Raw genomic sequence first — 22,429 nt, 5'->3', positions numbered from 1 at the left:
CCACTTCTCTATACATTGATGGTTGCCTATCATTTGTGGTTATGGTAAAATCCTGTCATTTTGAAAATTTCAACAATCTGATTATTAATTAAATTTGTTTATAATTTCCTAGTTTTTCCACGTGCAATAAATAGTCTATAGAGGGTCCAAGTCCTTTGTTATGTTTGATTTTAACAACAGGAACAGGTTGGCAGCTGCAAAATGCTTGCATTTATAATGTGCAGCGTACTGCATTTGACCTGTTCTGCCTCTCTTTTCTGTCTTTTTAAGTCCATCCCCACTACGTCGTTTGTCAAATTCAGGTCAGAGAGCTGCTATGCTTTTATCATCCACATGTACGGGCAGCGTTCAATCACCTGATGTAACAGCTAGTTTTTCTTTGGGTTTTAGCCTCATTTTCAGTCCTAGAGTCTTTGATGAAGAATCTTCAGGGGGTAAGGAGTCCAGTGGGATAATTTATACGTTGGTCAGCTCTGCTTGGGCCAGGTGGGGGAAGCCCACCCACTGCACAGCCAGGTTGTGTTTTCACAGCCTTCTTAGAAACACAGATGTGGGCATATTATAGGCAGCCTCTGTTAAAGTGGTGCAGAGAAGTCCGAAGTATCACTCTTAAGCGCCACATGTTAGTCAACAAAAGTGGACATGAGCAGTGTTGCTTTTGTAAAATCTGACATGAAGCACACCACTGCCTACTTCCTATTGAGCAGCACTGTTGCCATGGCCTCCTCTCCCATCCAAGAGCGCTCAACAGAGACAGAGATGTCCTCACGCTGCCACTGCAGCTCCGACCACTCCGGACTGCGGTCAGAGAAGATGTTAAACTCACTGCATCCAGGCTGTCAACATGAGAGTGACATGACATCAGCCAGCCAATCAAACTATAGGTGGGTGTTTAACTCATTCACTGCCATTGACGACTAAAGTCGTTATTTGCATTTTTTTTACTGTTTGAAAATCGGAACGAGCCCCCGCGCTGAGAGAACAAACATCTCAGCCCTGAAGCCGATCTTCATCCGCATACGTCACACGTCACGTGATCAGGAAGCAGATCATCAATGTGTTAGGAGATCGTTTTGGGCCGTTCCTGTAAAAAAAGTGAGGCGCGAACCGGAAAAGCGTCTGCCGCTCACAATTCGACAACGGATTAGGAAAGAACGGATAATGCTGAAAACACGCGGATTCTTCCTGATGTAAGAGGTGAGTCTCTGCTTTGTTTTGGCGTCGACATCATCCTAGCGCGCAACGTTCTGTGACTCTTAAAAAACAGTAAAAACGGTGAGAAACGCTGGCAGCGAAGGCCGTTAGCGATCAAGAAACGGCTGGCAGTGAATGAGTTAAGGCTGGCTAGGCATGAAACAAACCACGGGGAAGCAGGGCCGACAAAACCGTGACGGAGTGATTTGGACAACATTGCTTACTGCTGTTCTAGTTATCAGTGTCATCACTGGGACAGCAGTGTTTGCAGGTTTGATCCTGGCTCCGACCAGAGAATGCTGCTGTTAAGTCCTTGGGCAAGACACGTAACCCACCTTGCCTGCTGGTGATGGTCAGAGGGACCGGTGACGCCAGTGCTCGGCAGCCTTGCTTCTGTCAGTGCACCCCAGGGCAGCTGTGGCTACATCGTAGCTCATCCCCACCAGGGTGTGAATGACTGTTTGTGTTGTGAAGCACCTTGGGGGGTTGTAGAACCCTAAGAAGGCGCTAAACAAATACGGGCCATTTACCATTGCTATGTACTATCATAAGGGAGCAAAGGAAACCTATGCCACCAAAGGGGCAAACGCCAATCTTTTAGGGCCACTGTTTTAAATGTTTTAGATGTTTCTCTGCTCCAGCACACCTGAATTGATGGTTGAATGACCTCTTCAGTATGTCTAAGTTCAGGATAATCTCCATTGATTCACAACAGGTGTGTTGGAACAGAGAAACATCCAAAACAGGATAGTGGTCCTTGAGAACTTGTGTTTAAGATTTCCAATTACGATTGGTCTACAAAGATGGTTTATCACTTTTTTTTCCTCCAGCAAGCAATCACACAATAATTGTTTAGAACATATTTGCTGTGTGGGCTCAAGCTTGCAAAGGAGATTTCTATTATAGAAGCAACAAACTTAATTTTTTATATGATTTGTTCAATGTCAGTGAGAGAAAAAAAGGCTCGTATTTGGTTGGGGTTCAAATTTCCCTTCATCTCATGTAAAACGTGTACAAAACACTTCAAGTGAAATGAAAGGAATTAAATCTTCTCAACACATCACAATCCTCTTTTTCTTTGCACTTTGGAAAGGTCTTGGCAGGCAGCGAGAGAGGCTGCTCTAAGTAATTTCTAAACCCTGTGGCACTGCTTTATTTAAAGCATCTTAGTGGTGCAACACAAACGCGAACAGGCAGGCTTGGCCCAGAACTGCCTTCGGCAGAACTAAACGCATGCAAACATCCTCACAAAATGATAAATTCAGGCAAACAATGTTTAATAGTGAGAAATTTAGGGCTGTTTGTTGTTTTAAAGAATTTGTACTGGATGAGTGGAGGCTGTAGCTCAAGCTTTAATCACATATATAGAAAATTAGTGCAAGTTTGATTACAGTTTGGATGGTTTTCGGAACAAATCTCACATTAACCAAAGGAAAAGTGCAGTTTATTAAATAACATTCACCATCTTGAGTCAGTGTGACCCCACAAGGCCGTTGGGACTCACCTCTACGTGTTGGCAAGTCTGGATCAGTTTCTCCATTAGAGACTCCAGCTCATTGTTCCTCTTGATTAAATTGCTCAGGTTGGAGTCGAGGGCTTGCTGTTGCAAACGAAAAAAGCAAAAAGTTGGAAAAACGTACATAAATATACTGTTGCATTAAAAAAACAAGAAAAAAAGAGCATCAGACACATAGGAGAACAGCCTGCCTGAAAAAAAAGCATTTTCACGAAAGCGTAAGAACGTGTCATTGCAGATCCATCAAACAGCGTACAATAAATATTTGTATCAATTTATATTTTTGCACAAGCAAGCCCCATTTCTTCTAAGTTTTTGAGTTGCAATAGTGGTCTACATACCTCTGAATGAGGGTAATACCCCTCGTCCCTGTACTGCCGCCTCATCCTGCCCCGTCTGAGCCTCAGACAGTAGCTCCTACTCTACGAGAGGATGTGACTGGGACAGCCACTCCACTGAGCATCCAGCCATGTGCAAACCAAGCCAAGCGACAAATCAGGCTTCAAAAGCTTCCCCTATGAGTGCACGCAGCACAGCTCGCAGCAAACGAACCGGCAAACAGGTGACAGCACGTCAGCGCCGTCCCTCGACGCTCCTCCCCTTCCTTTCTTCCCTCAATCCATCCTTCTTTCACCCACTTTTTTGTTGTCGTTTTAAAAGCTTCTTTTCAAATGTCAGAGCTTTCCTTCCACATTTCAAATAATTGCCAAATCAGGCGAGTTTAATCTGTCATTAAGCTGTGTTGCTACTTTTTAGATTGCACTAAAAACCAAGATGAAAAGTATTACAACATTTCCCAAAACACATTTAGCAAAAAGTTCTGCTCAACGTTATTTCAAACGTCACATTGCAGTTCAGTTTTAACTTCATTTTTGGTAACATTGTGCACTTCATCAGTTGTGATGTTCAGAGGATTAAAATGGCTCTAGCCAGAGGGGGATACTGAACAAACAGCAGTCAACAGAGACAGAGATGTTAGTAGTTGTGTGTTTTTGAGTGTTTCGTCGTGCCACTAGGGGCTTAATGAATGACCTTAATCCGCAGATGGCACAAAACGGACACGAGGGCTTGGTTGGGCAGGAAAATGACGCTGTTGACCTCAGATAAAAACGAAGTACAGAGAAGGTGGACATTGAAAAAGAAATAACAATTTGTTCGATCTTTCTTTGTGTACCACCCTTCCTTCCCCTCCCATCTGGGCTACTTTTTGGTTAGCTAATCCACAATTTAATACGTTTCTGAAGAACAGACACAGTGGATTGAGATTATCAAAATAAGAACACAAAAGACCAGAATGTGTTTGACCATATCCTGCAGGTCAAATCGTACCTTCCTTTGATGCATGGCCAGCTGCATTTTTATCTGATACAGTGTTCCACTTCTGGCCAACTGCACCTTCCTCTGAAGCCTGCAAGCTTCTGTTTCTGACTAATCGTACTTGTGTCCGATGCAGGGTTCAATTTCTGAAGAAATGCATATTCCTCTGATACAGTGTTCTGGTTCACCAAGCGGCACTTTCCTTAGATATGGCAAATAGACAATTCCATGACAGTTGCCTTTGTTTGTGCAGATAAACTCACAGTTTTAGGATGCCATCTCTTTCTGAGGAATAGTGTTCTGCTGCTTGTAAACAATTTTAATTTCATTGAACTTTACCCATGCTGCACAGTGGTGCAGTGGTTAGTGCTGTTGCCTTGCAGCAAGGAGGTCTTGAGTTCACATCCCGGCCTGGGCTCTTTCTGCAAGGAGTCTGCATGTTCTCCCTGTGCATGCGTGGGTTCTCTCCGGGCACTCCGGCTTCCTCCCAGACTCCAAACACATGACTCAGGTTAATTGGTCTCTCTAAATTGTCTTTAGGTGTGAGTGTTGTGTCTCTGTTGCCCTGCGATGGACACTCCTGCATGCCCCCCCCCCCCCCCCCCCCCCCCACACACACACACACAGTAAATTTAGTTCACAGTAAAGATGTTTGCTCCAGTTTAATTATCAGCTTATAAAACTACAAGGAGGATGTTAAAATACAAACAGTTGTATGTTATTTATCGTGATATTTATCAAATATGGTTATATATTGAGAAAAAAATATATTTAATTATAAAAGAGAATTAAAATATTAAACACTCATAAGTATTGAAAATTGCTACCGTTAAGTACCGGTATCGATTCCTAGGTACCGGGAATTAGTACCAAATCGATTCAAATGTCAAAGGTACCCAACCCTAGTCATTCTTCAGAAGCTTTGCTTTTATGATTTGTTTGTTTGATTTTTTCTGTTTTTGCATAAAGTAATCCTCCTTGTTGTAAACATGTTCTGAAATGCGTTGGGTTTTTCTTTTTGAGTAAATTATTAAATATTAGTAAAAGTATACTCACGATGAGGAAGAACGGATAAACTACAGAGAAAATATGTAGTCGTCTGATCTGATCTTAGACAAATATTAGATATTTCCAGAGTTTTAAACCCGAGTGTTGAAGCATTTCTTGCCTTTATGTTTGTTGTGTTTTTGTGACGGATCCGAGAAACCAGAGTCACGGAGACAGAAACCACACAATGAAAACAGAATATAGAAGTGGGAAAATGTAAAGCCAAGACCAAGGTAAGAACTATACTTGTTTACCTGGCATTTCTCACATCTATACTGTATGTGGATTTTCTCGTCACAAAGGTTTTTTATTTGTTTGAACACTCAGCTTTGTTTGCTTGACACCTAATTCTCCCTGACTTAGCTCCTCTGTAAATCTGAAAAAAAGTATTTGTTTTTGTATCCGTTTGAAAGGAACCAAGATTACTGTTGCAAGAAAAAAGAAGTAAAAGGGAAAAAAGGATCTCTGATAAAAAAAAAAAAAGTACAGCAAGAAAGGAACATTGTTCGATGGAAACGAAGACGGTGTGTGTGTCATTGGGGGATGTAACAAGCCTCGAGCAAAAGAAACTGAGCACAGAAAGAAACAAATGAACCCTTCAGAGTACCCAAAGTTCTCTAAAGATGGATTTTATTCACTAAAACTAAAGAAAGAACCATGCAGGCTTTTGTTCACTATAAAGTTCTTACAAGTAAGAAATGTTTGTTGGATCAATGCCCGTGCATTTCTTTTTCACACAAACAAGAATGACAAGGTTTGATGAATGACTGGCTTTTTAAAATATGCACAAGGCTATGTGTGACAATTTTAATGTTAGATGAGAAGCAACACTTTCTCTGCTGTTGGCTGATAAAAAAAATTATGAGATCCTCTTAAGGTGGGGCAAATGAGTGCAAAAAATCAAAACCGTTATCGAGCCAACCAACCATCAGTGTTGCCAACTGTTTTTGACTGAAAGTAGCTGAAGTTCCCCCAAAAAGTCGCTAGATGTCACCAGACGACGTCACGTGCTAATTTGCATACGACGCAATGACGTCATCTGGTTTGCGTCATGACGTCACCGGTCTTGGAGAGTAAATCAAATTAAACCTGCATGATTTTATTAAAAAAATAATTGAATTTATTTTTTTATATTTTATTAAAATAAAAAACCCATAGAATACAAAACAGCAGCCTTTAAAACATCAAGGAAAGATGGCACAAAAAAATTTTGTCTGAAGAGAAGGGAACTCTTAAACACAAAAATATTAAATTGATAGGAATGTATGTATGATTGAATTAAAATGAATTTTCTCTTGTAGTTTTCAAGTGCCTTGAGATGTATTCTTCTGTTGTGATTCAGTGCTATATAGTGACCTAACAGACAATATATAGATTTTTTATTTTTGTTTGGTACTTTTGTGTAAAAAGAAGCAGTATTTAGTATTCAGAAATGTAACATGCAAACTGGTGTTTGTCTTACAGTATTATTCTGTTTTTTATAAAAGTTTTAAATGTGCTACGTTACTGAACTCATCAGAGTTCCAATGTTCCTTGAATGCACCACAAGTGTTGCCAACTTAGCGACTTTGTCACCATTTCTAACGACTTTTCAGACCCCCTTAAAGACTTTTTTTCAAAAAGCGCCTAGCGACAAATCTGGCGACATTTCTGACCCCCCTCAGCTACTTTGACTACAACTTTGTAGCCGACTTTACCTGCAGATTAGAGATGCACCTGAAGCAAGCCCCCACAATGCGGCTCCGAAATTGAATCAAACCCGGAAGTGAAATAAATTGCAGTTCCACCCTCATCCGCTGGGGGCTGGTGTCAGAAGCGAGCAAATCCTCTTTGACTCCCATGTTAAAAATACCAATTTCACAGCAGAAATAAACATGTTTACAGCCTGGTACCAAAACATGTTTTTGGTTTAAATGATCTAGTTTACACTCATGACAACTCTGAGAGGGGTGAATTTTTTCTCTCACTCTTCTGTTTAAGTGTATTAAAAGCCTAAAATTCTGTATAATTAATGAGCATCAGACCCACGTGACCACAGAACTAGCTCCGTAGAAAGGCCTCAGGCCCTGTCCACACGTAGCTGGGGATCTGCCAAAACATAGCTATTTTTCTACGTTTTGGCCTGTCATCCACACGAAAACGGAGTTTTTTCACACGAAAACGGATCTTTTTAAAAACTCCGGCCAAAGCGAAGATCTGCGTTTTCTCCGTTTTGGGTGTCTGCATGTGAACGGACAAAACTGGAGTTTTAAGGTCCGCAACGTCACTTTCCGCGACAAAAAAATGCTGACATCACGTGTGCGACCCGTGTTTACACCATCGTTTACACTAGCCGACAGCATGAATGCCCTCAGAGCTGCGCTCGCTTTATCAATTGCCCAAGCGGTTTTTGGTTGTTTGTTTTTGCCAGCGGAATTACTGCTCCTTGCGGAAGACCACAGACGAAGGACGAGGTTAAGAACGGGGGAAGTACTGCCGCCTACAGGTCTGGCATGGCCTTAACAACGTATTTATCCGGGTACGTGTGGACAGAGTTTTTTATTAAAACGAGGTAGTGTGGATGCAAGTTTTTGGAGGGGCGGATATTCGTTTTTAAATAAACCCGGCTACGTGTGGACTAGGCCTCAGTAGAGCCTCGGTCTGGCCTGGAAACTGCTCCAGGATTTTGAGTCTCTGTGTTTGTGTATTCTTGTTTGGATATTTTTTGTGCAATTGTTGGGCAAAATGACTTGCTGTGGCATTAATTGCACTAATAGAGCGTCCAAGGAGTCTCCACTTCATTTTTTTTCGGTAAGTAAAATTATATTTATGTATTTTAGGTCACTGCCGAGCTGAGCTTAGATTTTAACATGTACTGTTTAACCATGAAATTTAAATGTAATAGGGTAAAACCCAGTGCATTTAACATAATGCTGCACTTTAGAAAATGGGTTGAAATATAACATGTTGGTGGAGCTGGGTTCCGACTATCGGCTTGTGGAGCTCTCGGGAGACCGATGTTTTCCACCCGTTTCACCCCTCCCCGCAGCTCGGCGCATCTCTGTCTGATCGCGGCTTCTGTCTGCTGCGCGGGCTGCCGGCTTGTGGAGCTCTGGGATGGAAACCTTTCCACACGGTTCTCCCCAGCGGCAGCTCTGCGCATCTCACATCGCAGCGGCGCTTGTCTGCTGTGCGGCTGCCAGCTTGTGGAGCTCTTGGAGACCTCTGTGTTCCACCCGGTTTTACCCAGCGGTCAGCCCGGCGTATCTCTGACTCAGAAGCTCTGGTGTTGTGCACAGTTAACTCCGGTTGTAGCTAGGTTGCTACCTCCGTTAACTTAGCTCCCACCTCCGCATTAGCTTTGGGTTAGCTTCAGGTTTGCTTGTAGCTAGTTCAACCGGGTGTCGTCAGTTGATCCCAGCCTCACAGCCCCACCCTCAGCTCCACCTCTCTTCCCTTTTGTGGAATTGTATGAGCTTGACGGAAACTGTGACACGGTCAAAATGGCGGTGGTGGCCACCTCCCATTTTAGTACAAAAACGTATTATTGGAGGCTATGGAAACCCTTTGTCCATATATGTATGTCGATGATTGGGATGCAGGAGCCAGGATCACCCAGCCCCGGTGATCAGCCCGACGCCGCCCCTCCTCCTCCTCTCTTCCAGGCTGCTGATGAGCACAACTGAGCTGAATCCTCCTGATGACCCACACCTGGGATAAAAAAGCTGTGCCTTCAGCAGTCTGGGAGGCAGCAGTACAGGGGTTCTGCTGTCCTCCAGGCCTCATTTCGTTTTCAACCCCTTCGTTTGTGATGAGTTTTAACTTTTTTAACTCTGAGTTGAGGAGTTTTTAAAGGGAAAAACTGAGTGATCCATAGGGATCTTTGGTTGATTTCAACTTGGTTGACTCAGTTTTAATGTTAACTCTGCTTTAGTTTTTAGACTTTTATCAACTTTGTTGTGTTTTTAAAACACCTTCAGTTTAGGTAAAACTTTTAATAAAGCTTTATTCTGGTGTTTAATGTAGTTGATAATTTGTCTTTTAACTGTTAACCTTTATAGTGAATTTTTCGTTTAGCATTATTTTAGTATTGCTTGCCATCTGTTTGCACTTGCTTTTAAAACACTTTATAACAATTAAACCCATTTTAACTCCACTGTCACAATTCTTATGTTACACCCTCCTTCACATTTTAACACCTCCTGTCGGGGAGGTAACAGGCATATGCTAATGATGCTAACGGGAATGGTCCAGTAACAATAGAAAGGTAATTTGTTGCGTTTGTCTTGTGTTAAAAAAAATTAAACAGTTTATCGTTTTGGAAGAAAATCTGTGACTTGAGAACAAGGTTGACAAAAAAAGCAGCTCCTTTCTTTTATCCTCTGGATATTTTTTTCTTTTTTTTTTGTTGCTCAGACCTTTGAGCTTATAAGCCATTTCCAACCACGTCCTCCATCAATTTCCTGTGACGGAGGGGTAATTTTATCTCTGAAAAGGGATGGGAGTTCCCACAATAACCCACATGGCTCTTATCAGACACAAACCACCAGTGGGACTCAAAAAAAAACTATTCCAATCATCTGATATTATTTTCTTCTTGTGAAAAGTGGGAAATCTCATATTCAGCAGATCGAAGGCACAATTTGATAAGACTGAAATGTCCCAGAAAATAAAACCATTTCAACTTGTCAAACTCAGCAAAAAATATGAAAAAGGAGGATAAGTAAAAACTGGGCGATCTGTAACATCTTAAGTACTTTGAACTACTTGAAAGTACATTTTGTTTTAGGAGATGCTAATCAAAAGTGTTGCCATAGTAACCCAGCGTGTAACTAATTATATCTTGCTTCTTGTCATATTCTCCACAGTTGAACATTTCATTAAAAAAAACAAAGTAACTTAGATTTATATGGGTCAATATGGGAACTTCTGGTTCTAAAGCCTTCCTAAAGGCAGCTCATAAGATTATTTAAACAGATGTGCTTGTGTGCAGATGCATTTTCAAAAAAAAAGACAAAACATATGATCGACTCGATGAAGTTAATGAAGCAATCATACGTGTTGTATTTGACCATCTGCTGCTGCTGTTGCTCTCTTGAGGTATAGCGGCCCATCTGCATACAGCAGGATGATTTTAAGCGCTGGAATAATGAGCATAAACACCAAGTTATGGGAATAATTTAAGTATGTTTCAAATTAACAACTTGATCTAAGTTTTGAAATTATTTATATAAGATGTGACCTCTTTTTAGACATTTGATTCCTGCATTTTAGCATACCATAATAATTTCATGGCCCCCTCTGCTTTAGTTCTTGGGTACCCAACAACCAGGTCAAGAACTAGTACTGGGGCCTCATTTATCAAGCTTGCTTACGCACAAAACGGGGTCGGAAAACTGCGTAAGCAACTCTCCACGCAAACCTTGGGATTTATCAAAGAAAACTTAGCAGAAAAATGTGTGCAACTTTAAGTTGACTAAGGACCTGGCTTACGCACATGTTGGACATGGAGAGCACCTGCAGTACTGCTGCTGAGAAGGATACAATTATGAAATCCTGCAGCGTTATCACTTGTACCGCTTCGTTTTCACACAGAACAAGACCCCCACACACGCGCGCGTACACACACATGCGTACACACTCGCACACACACACAGCCTGAAACGCAGAATACGGAATGCAGAATATCAGCAGGGAGACAGATTGAGACAGAATGTCATGCGTCTGTGACAGTGTGTGTCCTGTCACTGTGACCCGATTGATCATGCGCCCTGGCTAGTTGGACAGGGGAGATCTCTGTTTGGCTGACTGGTTAGCGTGCGTGACTTTCACCTGGTAGTCTGGGGATCAAATTCTGATCGGACCATTTTTTTAATATCCGCCACAAATCTCTCTGAAGAATTCACAACATTGACGGCTTCAGCAACGCTGTGCCACTCCGTGGATTTTCTCTTGTTTGTTTTGCAAAAGAACTTCCTTTCATTTCTCCACCTCACCCACAAGTACCTCAATTTCTGCTTCTGTGAAATTGTGCTTCCTTGATCTACGGTCACCATGTCATTTTCGGAGCGCTGCAACAGCCGGCTTATGTATATGCATGAGATCCACAAGGCACTTTGCATTGACTATTTATGGCAGTAAGTGGGTGTGGTGAGGGCGGGATGTGACTAAGGCCCTGTCCACACGTAGCCGGGGATCTGCCAAAACGTAGATATTTTCCTACGTTTTGGCCTGTCATCCACACGAAAACGGAGTTTTTTCACACGAAAACGGAGTTTTTTAAAAACTCCGGCCAAAGTGAAGATCTGCGTTTTCTCCGTTTTGGGTGTCTGCGTGTGGACGGACAAAACCAGAGTTTTAAGGTCCGCAACGTCACTTTCCGCGACAAAAAAAATGCTGACATCACGTGTGCGTCCTGTGTTTACACTAGCCGACATCACGGAAGCCTTCAGAGCTGCGCTCTGTCACTACCCGATTCATCAATTGTCCAAGCGCTTTCTGCTCATTTGTATTTGCAAGCGGAATTACTGCTCCTTGCGGAAGACCACAGACGAAGGACGAGGTTAAGAACGGGGGAAGTACTGCCGCCTACAGGTCTGGCATGTCCTTAACAACGTATTTATCCGGGTACGTGTGGACAGAGTCTGTTTTTAAAACGCGGTGGTGTGGATGCAAGTTTTTGGAGGGGCGGATATTCGTTTTTAAAAAACCCCGGCTACGTGTGGACTAGGCCTAAAATGCAGCTGAGAACCATTCTCGCTAGTCTCCGATTCATGAAGCGGAGATTGCATGCAGCTGTGCATACTCCATGTTTGATAGATCACAAATTTTTTTGCTGAGCTTAAGTACGGTTTTAGTAAGGATTCTACGCAATGTTTGATAAATGAGACCCCAGGTCGTTGTATTGTTTGGTGTTGAGGGAGAAACAGAATAAAAACGTCGTTCATAAAATGTTCTATTACATGGGTCTACATGGCATCTTATTGTGCGGGAAAAAACTATATTTGAAATTTAAGATTTTGTGTGACAATGACAAATGAAAAGTCCATTATTCATTTTGTATTATATGTACAATAATTTTACCAAATTTTGAACACTTTTTAAGCTCACTGTGCGTGTCATTGGACCTATCCCCACTGGTCCGGGAAAAAGATTTTTATGCATAAAGAAAATATAACATTTAAAGACAATTAAGTCAACAAGATCAGTAAAAATTCTTGCCAACGCTCATTTGATTCGACTGTAGGTGTTTTTTGGCCAATAGATCATTTCCTTACTTTTCATTGGTCCACATCACTGAATACTTACAATATTGCCCGCTATTGGCTACATAATTTGGCATTGTACATTAACAACTATTAATGTATTAAATAACTTGGGTATTTTAACAGTTTTGGCATAGTTTTGGTTCAACAATGTCTTTGATTGTACTTTTAGGTTTAAATGTCTTATATAAAGCAAAATGCAATTTTTGGAGCTTCCAACCATGTTATATTATTATTTCCTCATGAAAACCATCCCAAAGCTGCTTTTTGGCTGAGTGGGATATGTTGGCATGAATCTTTGGTTTCCAGGTCTGCAGCTGTGTATTATTGTGGAAATCACACAACAGATGCAGGATTTCATCTAATTCTAGCGTCTCATAACGTCTTATATCCAGGTTGAGGGAATGGCTCATGAAAATAACTTATATTTCATGAAAAATGTTCAATAGTCCCAACAATGTTGTATCATATATTAGCATGATACAGGCCCTTTGCTTATTTGCCGTCTGGTGTAGGGACTTGGTCAACCGTTCCTTTAAATATATCTTGTAAATGAAGATTAATGAGGAGGTTGTTTCTTTCCTCAGTCTATCCTTATTTTCTGAAACAAGAAGAAATATCCCCCCTCCATGTATGATAACATTTAAAGAGCTTAAAGCTCGTCACTGAAGTCAGAACAGTTTTCTAATTAAAAGGTTGCCTACCAGCATAAGACTTCTTAGGTCATGTGACATAATGTCGAGGATATTTTACATGCAAACAAGGAAAATGACTCATGATAATTACTGCTTCTAGTGAAGGTTCGGTTTCTTCACTGATCAGCTCGTCTCCAGAGATGCTTTTGGAATCCATTCTTATTTTAACACTGAAGTCACATTTACGTTTTCAAATACAACAAATACCTTTCTTTTAACATTACAGGGCTTTTAGAAAGGCTAATGAAACTTTTTGATGGAAGAGCTCAAGGTTATATGTCCATTTGGGGTTTGGTTGCCACTCACTGTTAGATGTGTACAGAAGAACTAGTATTTCTACCAGCAACCTAAACTCTTCAAACACAATTTAGGTTGCTTTACAGAAGCAACCAAATGATGCAAACACTTTAGGTCACATGGTGTGCTTGGGGCACAGCAGTTTCAGATTCACAAACAATAAATGCATTTGCATTTGGGCAGAACGTCCTCTCTGTCAAGGGTGGCCATCTGTGGAACAGTCTTCCTCAACCCATTAGAGAATGCTCGACTTTCAATTTGTTTAAGGTAGGGCTGGGGGTAAACGATTATTTTTAAAACGATTATTCTGACGATTATTTTATCGAATAGTCGACTATTCTAATGACTATTTAGAAAATTAATCTAATGATTATTTTTCTATTGCACAATTAACAAAAACCAGAAAATCTCAAATAAATTCCTCAAAAAAATTGATAAATTCTTACTGTAAGAGAATAAACACTACAGGCCTTCCATTTTTTATATCACTGCGTTTATTGTGTTGGTTGGTTATGTTCTGGTGACGTGTAGAACTTGGGAGAGCAGGCTGCTGCCTGAGAGGTGGTAGAAGATGGAGTGTCTCCATGCTGCTTTGTTTTGGTCACTTATGTGCGTGAGGCGAGTGGTGTTACGGGTTAAACCAAACTCAGGTGATATTTTACACTAAACCGAAAACCCACAACACTCTAAATGTAATAAAAGGGAGATCTACACCACAAAAAAAGATGAACTCTAAACCAAAACGTAACAGCTTATCCCAACGCAAGAAGCTGTTAGCGAAGATGCTAACAGTAGCTTTACCAACATTAAGTTCAAGTTACCAAGTTTAAATAAAACAAAAACACCCAGCAGCAAACAGACCAGCATGGAGGAGAGTCTGCTACCACCAAAACAGCTCTCCTAATGTCTGAAAGTAGCTCCTTTAATGAAGGGAGAAGCACTCCCGGTGATTTTCTACATCTGCGATAGACACGAAGCAGCGCATCTGACCCCGGAAGTTGTTGTCCGTTGCCGGGAGACGAAGGGGCAAAACAGGAAAATAATCTAGTAGTGGACGGACGTTGTTCCGGGTCTTCGGTATTTGGCGGAGATGTTAGTGAAGGAGGAGAAGAGGGCGAACTAGAGGAAAAACAGGCAGATTCTTCCTCTATTTACAAACTCCTGGGGATGCAACAAGTGGGCGCGGTGCGTCGACTTCCGGATCTGACGTCGACAAATTTTTAGAATCGAGCCGTCGACTTCGTCGAGGCTTCGCTACAGCCCTAGTTTAAGGCAAAGGTTAAAAACTGGTTATGGACAAATCAAGTGTGTGATCATGTATGAGTTGTATAGTTTTAATGTTTTATTTGTGCATAGAATGGTGTGTATGTGTAAGTTTGGTGATGGAGTTTTTATTATGAATGAATGATGAATTTTTATGAATTATTATGTCTTTTTATGTCTAGGGACAACAGATGGAAATTAGCCTTTGGCTATAATCTGGCATGTTTACATTCATGTAATCTGCTTTTACATTTATGTTCATTAACATGCACTGTCCTAAATAAATAAATAAAAACAACAACAAATCACTGTTCCAACCCCCATAATTTTACACAAACGACTTGTATATTTCAAAATGCAGGGAATGTTGTTTTTGTTCCACCAATCTGACTCAATTCCCTACAACGTCTGGTTCCCAAACAAAAGGTTCAAAGTACACCAAATGCCCCCAAAACTCCTGATTCACTTCCATTAAAAGCGAGACATAAGAGACATAAGATTTCTAATCGGTAAAACCCCAACATGAAACATGAACATTTCCATTGGTGTCCATCAAACACCCCGAACCCTCACGTTCAAATACGCTTCAGAAAGGCTCCATGATTTTTGTTTCACTACAACTTCTTGTTTGAATAAATATATATTTCAGATTGCTCCAACTACCACGTCTGTCAGATTATAACAACTGTCATCACACAAAGCTGGCTTTTTGATGGGCTAAAGCTACTGATGGATTCTTCTGAGAGACATTATGCTTCAAGGGGCTGCAAGAACTTTCTAGTGTTCTAGTAGTACCCCCACCCCAGTACCATGGCTTGAAGCCTTTTAGGACATGTTGAAGTATTGAAAAGACTCATTAATTGTATGACGGTATGAGGTACCTGCAGTCTTTGACCTTATGCTGGGTTTTGCAAATTGTTAATGTATAGCTGCACAAATATTTGGTGAAGAAAGTAAATTGTGCTTCTAAGTGATAGTTTTTATATTGCATGGACACAAACCACATCCAAGGTGCATCACCAGTGTCACAAGATCTACCAGTGGCCTGTATTTGATATAGTGCCTTCTCCCCAACCTTCCGATCACAGGGCAAGCACTTCAGTCCTGTGCTACCGTCGCCCCCAAGACATGTTGTAGATTAGATCTATTTAAAACCGGCAGCAATCCACTTTTAATCCGCTAAATGTAGGAAGTAATAATCCAAGTATGTCAAGCTAATGTAATACTAAATCATTCCTCAAAGCACATTCATACATAAGCAACTCTTTACCGATTTTCCTCTCACCTTATCAGTCATTGCCCAATTAGGTCGACCTGTACCCAGCAGAAGAGTGGTGCTTGTTAACCTGCAACCTCACTGAAGACACCATACCTACTCACTAATGACGCTCCCCACACTCACTCTGTGTGCATGCCTCTGAATACCCCTCCGGCTCTCTTGCACAGTGCAGTCATTATGCTAATTGCTTAATTATTCAGGAGAGATTACAAATCAGCATGAAACAATGAAATCTCACTTGATAATCGAGCCAGATACCTGGCTAAAGGATATTAGAAAATTTCATACTTCAGAGCAGAATGAAATTAAAGTTTAAAATTCATTATGTGTGTAATATAAAGAACGTTGGAGGGCCTTTGCATTTATCTGTAATTAGACCAAACCGAATCTCTTTGGAAGCAGCAGCAAGTTTGAATTAAAGCTGCAAGCAGCGTCGTTCGGCCCTCGCAGCGAAGATGCTCACCCTCCTTCCGCACCCCCTCCGCTCCATCCCCGATGCTCTCCAAACCCAACTCCCCGCCGCTCCGTCCTGGCCGGCAGCACGGGGCACCAGGGCACGTCCACGGACTGAAACGTCCACCACCCTGACACCAAGAAAAGCTAACAGTCACCTCATCCACACCTCACCCTGAATCAGCATCCCCTCCGAGCCTACCATTATATTACATGTCTCACCACTAGGGCATACTTTATCTTTAGCACACTGTTGGTGTGATGACACAGACCAACTTTAGTGCTTTTTTGCCCATATTTATTAAAGTTTTCGAAAGTTAAAGTTATCTAGGGGGCGCTGTGATCAATTACAGAAAAATCCCATTGAGGTCAGCTTTGGTTGACAAGGACAGTTTTCTGTTATTTTGGCATCAAACGGACGTTGTGTGTGTTATCTAAAGCCAGTGAGCTGAAAGGGGCGGAGCTACAGGGATTTGAATCAACAACCACATCAATGTGTTTGGTGCAGTCACGTGATGTCACAAGCCAAGTATAATGCCATTCTGACTTTGACTTTAGAAGTTAATAAAGTTTGAACCCATCTAGGGGGCGTTGTGACCATTTACAAGTAAATGCCATAGAGGTCATCTTTGGTCATCAAAGATGGTTTTCTGTTAATTTGGAATCAATCAAACGTTGCATGGGTCATCTAGAGACAAAAAGCTGTAAGTGGGTGGAGTTAAAGTGAATTGAACAAGTGATCACATACATGTGTTGATTGCAGATGTGTGATGACTCCCACAATGTTTGATGTAGTTTGGAACTTTTTTGCAGAAGTTACAAAGGTTTTTTGTATCTAGGGGGCGCTGTCCCAAATTTAAGAATTATTCCATGAAGAAGTTTGTAGGTTGATGACAGTCATTTGTGTGCAGTTTGGTGTGAATTGCATCATGCATGTGTTATTAAGGGCCTAATATCTGTCAGGGGGCGGAGCTAAAGCAATATCAACAACTTACCACAGGACTGTGGTGGGTGCCATTGTGTGAGTACACATAGCAAGTTTGGTGCAGTTACGACCTCGTCTGTAGGAGTTATTACAGTTTTAATGGTGTGTAGGGGGCGCTGTGGTGACATTACACAACTTTCACCAACGGTGTGTGCCTCGTTGAATAAAGGGCATGATTGTTGATTGCCATGTTCAGTCTCGGGCAGATCGGAGGTTGTTAGTGGAAGTTACAGTCAAACGTAAGGTCACGGCGTCACGCCAGAATTCGCCGTGGCATCAAAGCCCTTCCCTTTCTGAAAAGCTATCAGATCTGAATGGTCATTACAACATCATGAAGACAGTGCATGACCTTAGTGTCATGTTGACTAAAGTAGAGGGGACAAATATGGGCATTTCACCATTAAAAAATAGACTTCCTGTAGTCAGGGGGCGGGGCATAGGTGATGTCAGCTGTCCACATTGTCATTGTCTTGAGATGTGGTCAATGATCACACAGACGGAGTTTGATATAGATCTGATCATGCACATGGGAGTTGTTAAGTCAAGTAATGTAATGGCGAAAGGTCAAAGTTTGAGGCTTAGCCACGCCCACACCTTTATACTTGTATAAAATCCGACGGTTGAATTTTTTCCTCTATGTCTTAAGATTGTATAGCAGGAGTTTGAAGGTGATAGGTGGAAAGGACGACGAGACATCATTCTCCTAATAACGTGTGTGAAAACCACTAAATCGAGTAATTGGACCAAAATGGCCGACTTCCTGTGCGACTTTGCACTTGGCTCAAAGAGACTTTTTTGTAGGTCCTGAGACCCCACATTAGTGTACCAAATTTCGTACTCCTCAGTCAAAGCATGGCTTGGGGCTGACAGTTTTAATGGACCTAGGGGGCGCTATTTCAGAAAATAGGCCACGCCCATTTGATGTTCACATGAGATCTTTTGGGGGGCCGGACTAGGATCACTCACAAGACGTTTCGTGACTGTATCTATAGAAATGACGACATGGGAGGCACATGTATGGTCACGGCGGTACGCCTGACTTCGCCGCGTCGCCACAGCCCCGCCTTCTGCAGAAAACACCCATAAAGTGACGTCAAGCAACGCCAACTTCTCTTCAGTTACCTGCTACAAATTCGGGCTGATTATTCGACAGGGCGAATTTTGGAAAATTTCCCAGTAAAACTTGACGTTTTAAGTCCTGAGGGGGCGGGGCTTGTGTGACATCATCCAGCGACCATTCATTTGTCTTCGGGGGGCGATGACGATTATCCATAGAAAGTTACTTTAACTGTAATTCTTTCATTTGTGAAATTATAGCAATTTGAATTTTTTTGGCGAGTGCTCGAACTTTGAGGCCTGGCCCCGCCCCTTCAGTATTTACGAAAAGTCAATTTTATTTTCTCATTTGAAGCGTCCATCGCTTCTGTTCGATGGCACACTATTTTTGAGACTATGGTACGAAAAATGACGAAACTGTTCAACCAAATATAGACCCTAGAAATGGCCAAAACGGCTAAAAATCGCCATTTCAACCCAAAATGGCCGACTTCCTGTTTTATATTGACCATGGTTGCAAGAGGCTTTTTTGTGCGGACTGTTGAGTAGTACCAGTATACCAAATTTCATAACTGTACGATAAACTAAGCTTTATGGAGAGGGGTATTTTTCACTCTTTAGGGGGCGCTGTCGAGCCACTTTTTTATCAACTTTCACATCGCCAGTGAAATACGTAAATTTCACGCACTTTCTATATTGGGCCAGAATTTGGTGACTTTTTGGATATGCTAAGACCCCCTAAAGGCCACCCAAAGACGCGGAAGAAAAAAGAAAGCGTAATAATAATTAAAGCTGCAAGCAGCGTCGTTCGGCCCTCGCAGTGAAGCTGCTCGTCCTCCGTCTGTACCCCCTTTGCTCCATCCCCGACGCTCTCCAAACCCAGCTCCGCGCCCCTTCCTGGCCGGCAGCCCGGGACACCAGGGCACGTGCGCGGAGCAGAAACGTCCACCAGAACAGAATTCGTTGTGGCATCAAAGCCCCTCCCTTTCTGAAAAGCTATCAGATCTGAATGGTCATTACAGCATCATGAAGACAGTGCATGACCTTAGTGTCATCTTGACTAAATTAGAGGGGACAAATATGGGCAGTTCACCATAAAACAATAGACTTCCTGTAGTCAGGGGGCGGGGCTTAGGTGATGTCAGCTGTCCACATTGTCACTGTCTTCAGATGTGGTCAGTGATCACACAGTCAAAGTATGAAATTGATCTGATCATGCACATGGGAGTTGTTAAGTCAAATAAGGTAATGGCGACTGGTCAAAGTTTGAGGCTTAGCCACGCCCACACCTTTATACTTATTTAAAATCCGACGGTTGAATTTTTTCCTCTATGTCTTAAGAGTATATAGCAGAAGTTTGAAGGTGATCGGTGGAAAGGGCGAGGAGATATCATTCTCCTAATAACGTGTGCGAAAACCACTAAATTGAGTACTTGGACCAAAATGTCCGACCTCCTGTGCGACATTGCGCTTGGCTCCAAGAGACTTTTTTGTAGGTCCTGATACACTACATTAGTGTGCCAAATTTTGTGAACCTCAGTCAAAGCATGGCTTGGGGCTGACTGTTTTAATGGTCCTAGGGGGCGCTGTTTCAGAAAATAGGCCACGCCCACAAACTTCAGCTGTCCAATTCTATTAGGGGTCAGAGTAGGATCACTCATCAGAACTTGTGTGGCGATGTCACAATGATTGAAGAAATGAGAGACAAACGTATTTCCATGTCGTGATGGCGAATTTTGCCATGCTCCCAAAACCCCGCCTTTATTCGAAACCTGCCAGTACTATAGACTAAGTGACCTCAACTTGTCTGCTGCTATTTGCAACTGTTTGGTGGTGATTGGTTAAAAGGAGTCCAATAGGGAGCTGTGAAAAAAAGAGTGGCGTGGCGACAGGTCAAAGTTTGAGGCTTAGCCACGCCCACACCTTTATACTTATTTAAAATCCGACGGCTGAATTTTTTCATCTATGTCTTAACAGTATATAGCAGAAGTGTGAAGGCAATTGGTGAAAAGGGCGACGGAGCATCACTCTCCAAACAACGTGTGCGAAAACCACTAAATCGCGCACTTGGACCAAAATGGCCGACTTCCTGTGCGACATTGCACTTGGCTCCAAGAGACTTTTTTGTAGGTCCTGAGACACCACATTAGTGTACCAAATTTTGTACTCGTCAGTCAAAGCATGGCATGGGGCTGGCAGTTTTAATGGTCCTAGAGGGCGCTATTTCAGAAAATAGGCCACGCCCACCGGATGTTCACATCACATTTTTGGGGGGGCCGGACTAGGATCACTCCCAAGACGTTTCGTGGCGATATCTCTAGAAATGACGAAATGGGAGGCAAACGTAAGGCCACGTCGGTACGCCTGACTTCGCCGCGCCGCCACAGCCCCGCCTTCTTCAGAAAACTCCCATACAGTGACGCCAAGCAACCCCAACTTGTCTTCAGTTACCTGCTACAAATTTGGGGTGATTATTTGAAAGGGCGAATTTTGGGAAATTTCCTAGTAAAACTTGACCTTTTAAGTCCTGAGGGGGCGGGGCTTATGTGACATCATCAATCGACCATTCATTTGTCTTCGGAGGGCGACGACAATTGTCCATAGAACATTTCTTTAACTGTAATTCTTTCATTTATGAATCTATAGCAATTTGAATTTTTTTGGCGAGTGCTCGAACTTTGAGGCCTGGTCCCGCCCCTTCAGTATTTACGAAAAGTCAATTTTATTGTCTCATTTTAATCGTCCATCGCTTCTGTTCGATCGCACACTATTTTTGAGACGATCGTGCGAAAATTGACCAAACTGTTCAACCAAATATAGACCCTAGAAATGGCCAAAATGGGGTCAAAATGGCCACTTTAGTCCAAAATGGCCGACTTCCTGTTTGATATTGACCATGGGTGCAAGAGGCTTTTCTGTGCGTATTGTTGAGTTCTACAAGTGTACCAAATTTCATCACTCTACTATGAAAAAAGGTCAAAGCGGAGGGGTATTTTTAATTTTCCAGGGGGTGCTGTTGAAACAATTTTTTACCAACTTTCACGTTGCCAGTGAAATACGTAAATTTCACGCACTTTCTATATTGGGCCAGAATTTGGTGAGTTTTTGGATATGCTTAGACCCCCTAAAGGCCATCCAAAGACGCGGAAGAAAAAAAAAGAAAGAAAAAAAAAAAGAAAAAAAATAATAAACGGAGCAGATACAATAGGCCTTCGCAGCTTCACTGCTCGGGCCTAATTAAAGCTGCAAGCAGCGTCGTTCGGCCCTCGCAGCGAAGCTGCTCGCCCTCCTTCCGCACCCCCTACCCTCCATCCCCGACCCTCTCCAAACCCAGCTCCGCGCTTCTCCATCCTGTCCGGCAGCCGGGGGCACCAGGGCACGTCTGGCAGAACAGAAAGTCAACCAACCCGACACCAGAAACCGTGAACGGCCTCCTCGTCCACACCTCACCCTGACTCAGCATCCCCTCTGAGCCCACCATTACACGTCTCACCACTAGGAGATACTCTATCTTTACCACACTGGTGATGTGATGTTCAGTCTCGGGCAAATCGGAGGCTGTTTGTGGAAGTTACAGTCAAACGTAAGGTCACAGCGTCACGCCAGAATTCGCCATGGCATCAAATCCCCTCCCTTTCTGAAAAGCTAGCAGATCTGAATGGTCATTACAACATCATGAAGACAGTGCATGACCTTAGTGTCATGTTCACTAAATTAGAGGGGACAAATATGGGCATTTCACCATGAAAAAATCGACTTCCTGTAGTCAGGGGGCGGGGCTTAGGTGATGTCAGCTGTCCACATTGTCATTGTCTTGAGTTGTGGTCAATGATCACACAGACACAGTTTGATATAGATCTGATCATGCACATGGGAGTTGTTAAGTCAAGGAATGTAATGGCGAAAGGTCAAAGTTTGAGGCTTAGCCACGCCCACACCTTTATACTTATTTGAAATCCGATGGTTGAATTTTTCCCCCTTTGTCTTAAGAGTATGTAGCAGAAGTTTGAAGGCGATTGGTGAAAAGGGCGATGGTGCAACACTCTCCAAACAATGTGTGCGAAAACCACTAAATCGAGTACT

At 42.4% G+C, this 22,429-nt stretch overlaps 1 protein-coding gene across 2 annotated transcripts in view; it reads right to left on the bottom strand.

The window, feature by feature from the left end:
• Positions 1-22,429, bottom strand: part of LOC107381064 (E3 ubiquitin-protein ligase Midline-1) — a 153,920-nt gene that overhangs the window by 18,207 nt on the left and 113,284 nt on the right. For both annotated transcript variants that reach the window (XM_054743149.2, XM_015952553.3), the window contains exon 3: positions 2,699-2,794. In XM_054743149.2, coding sequence (XP_054599124.1) covers positions 2,699-2,794 — 96 coding nt within the window. The remainder of the gene's footprint in view (positions 1-2,698; positions 2,795-22,429) is intronic.

The sequence above is a fragment of the Nothobranchius furzeri genome, chromosome 14 (genome assembly GCF_043380555.1).
Source record: "Nothobranchius furzeri strain GRZ-AD chromosome 14, NfurGRZ-RIMD1, whole genome shotgun sequence".
NCBI classification, from domain to species: Eukaryota; Metazoa; Chordata; class Actinopteri; order Cyprinodontiformes; family Nothobranchiidae; genus Nothobranchius; species Nothobranchius furzeri.
Note: the sequence above shows the minus strand (reverse complement) of the source record. Positions and strands in the feature narration are given on the sequence as shown.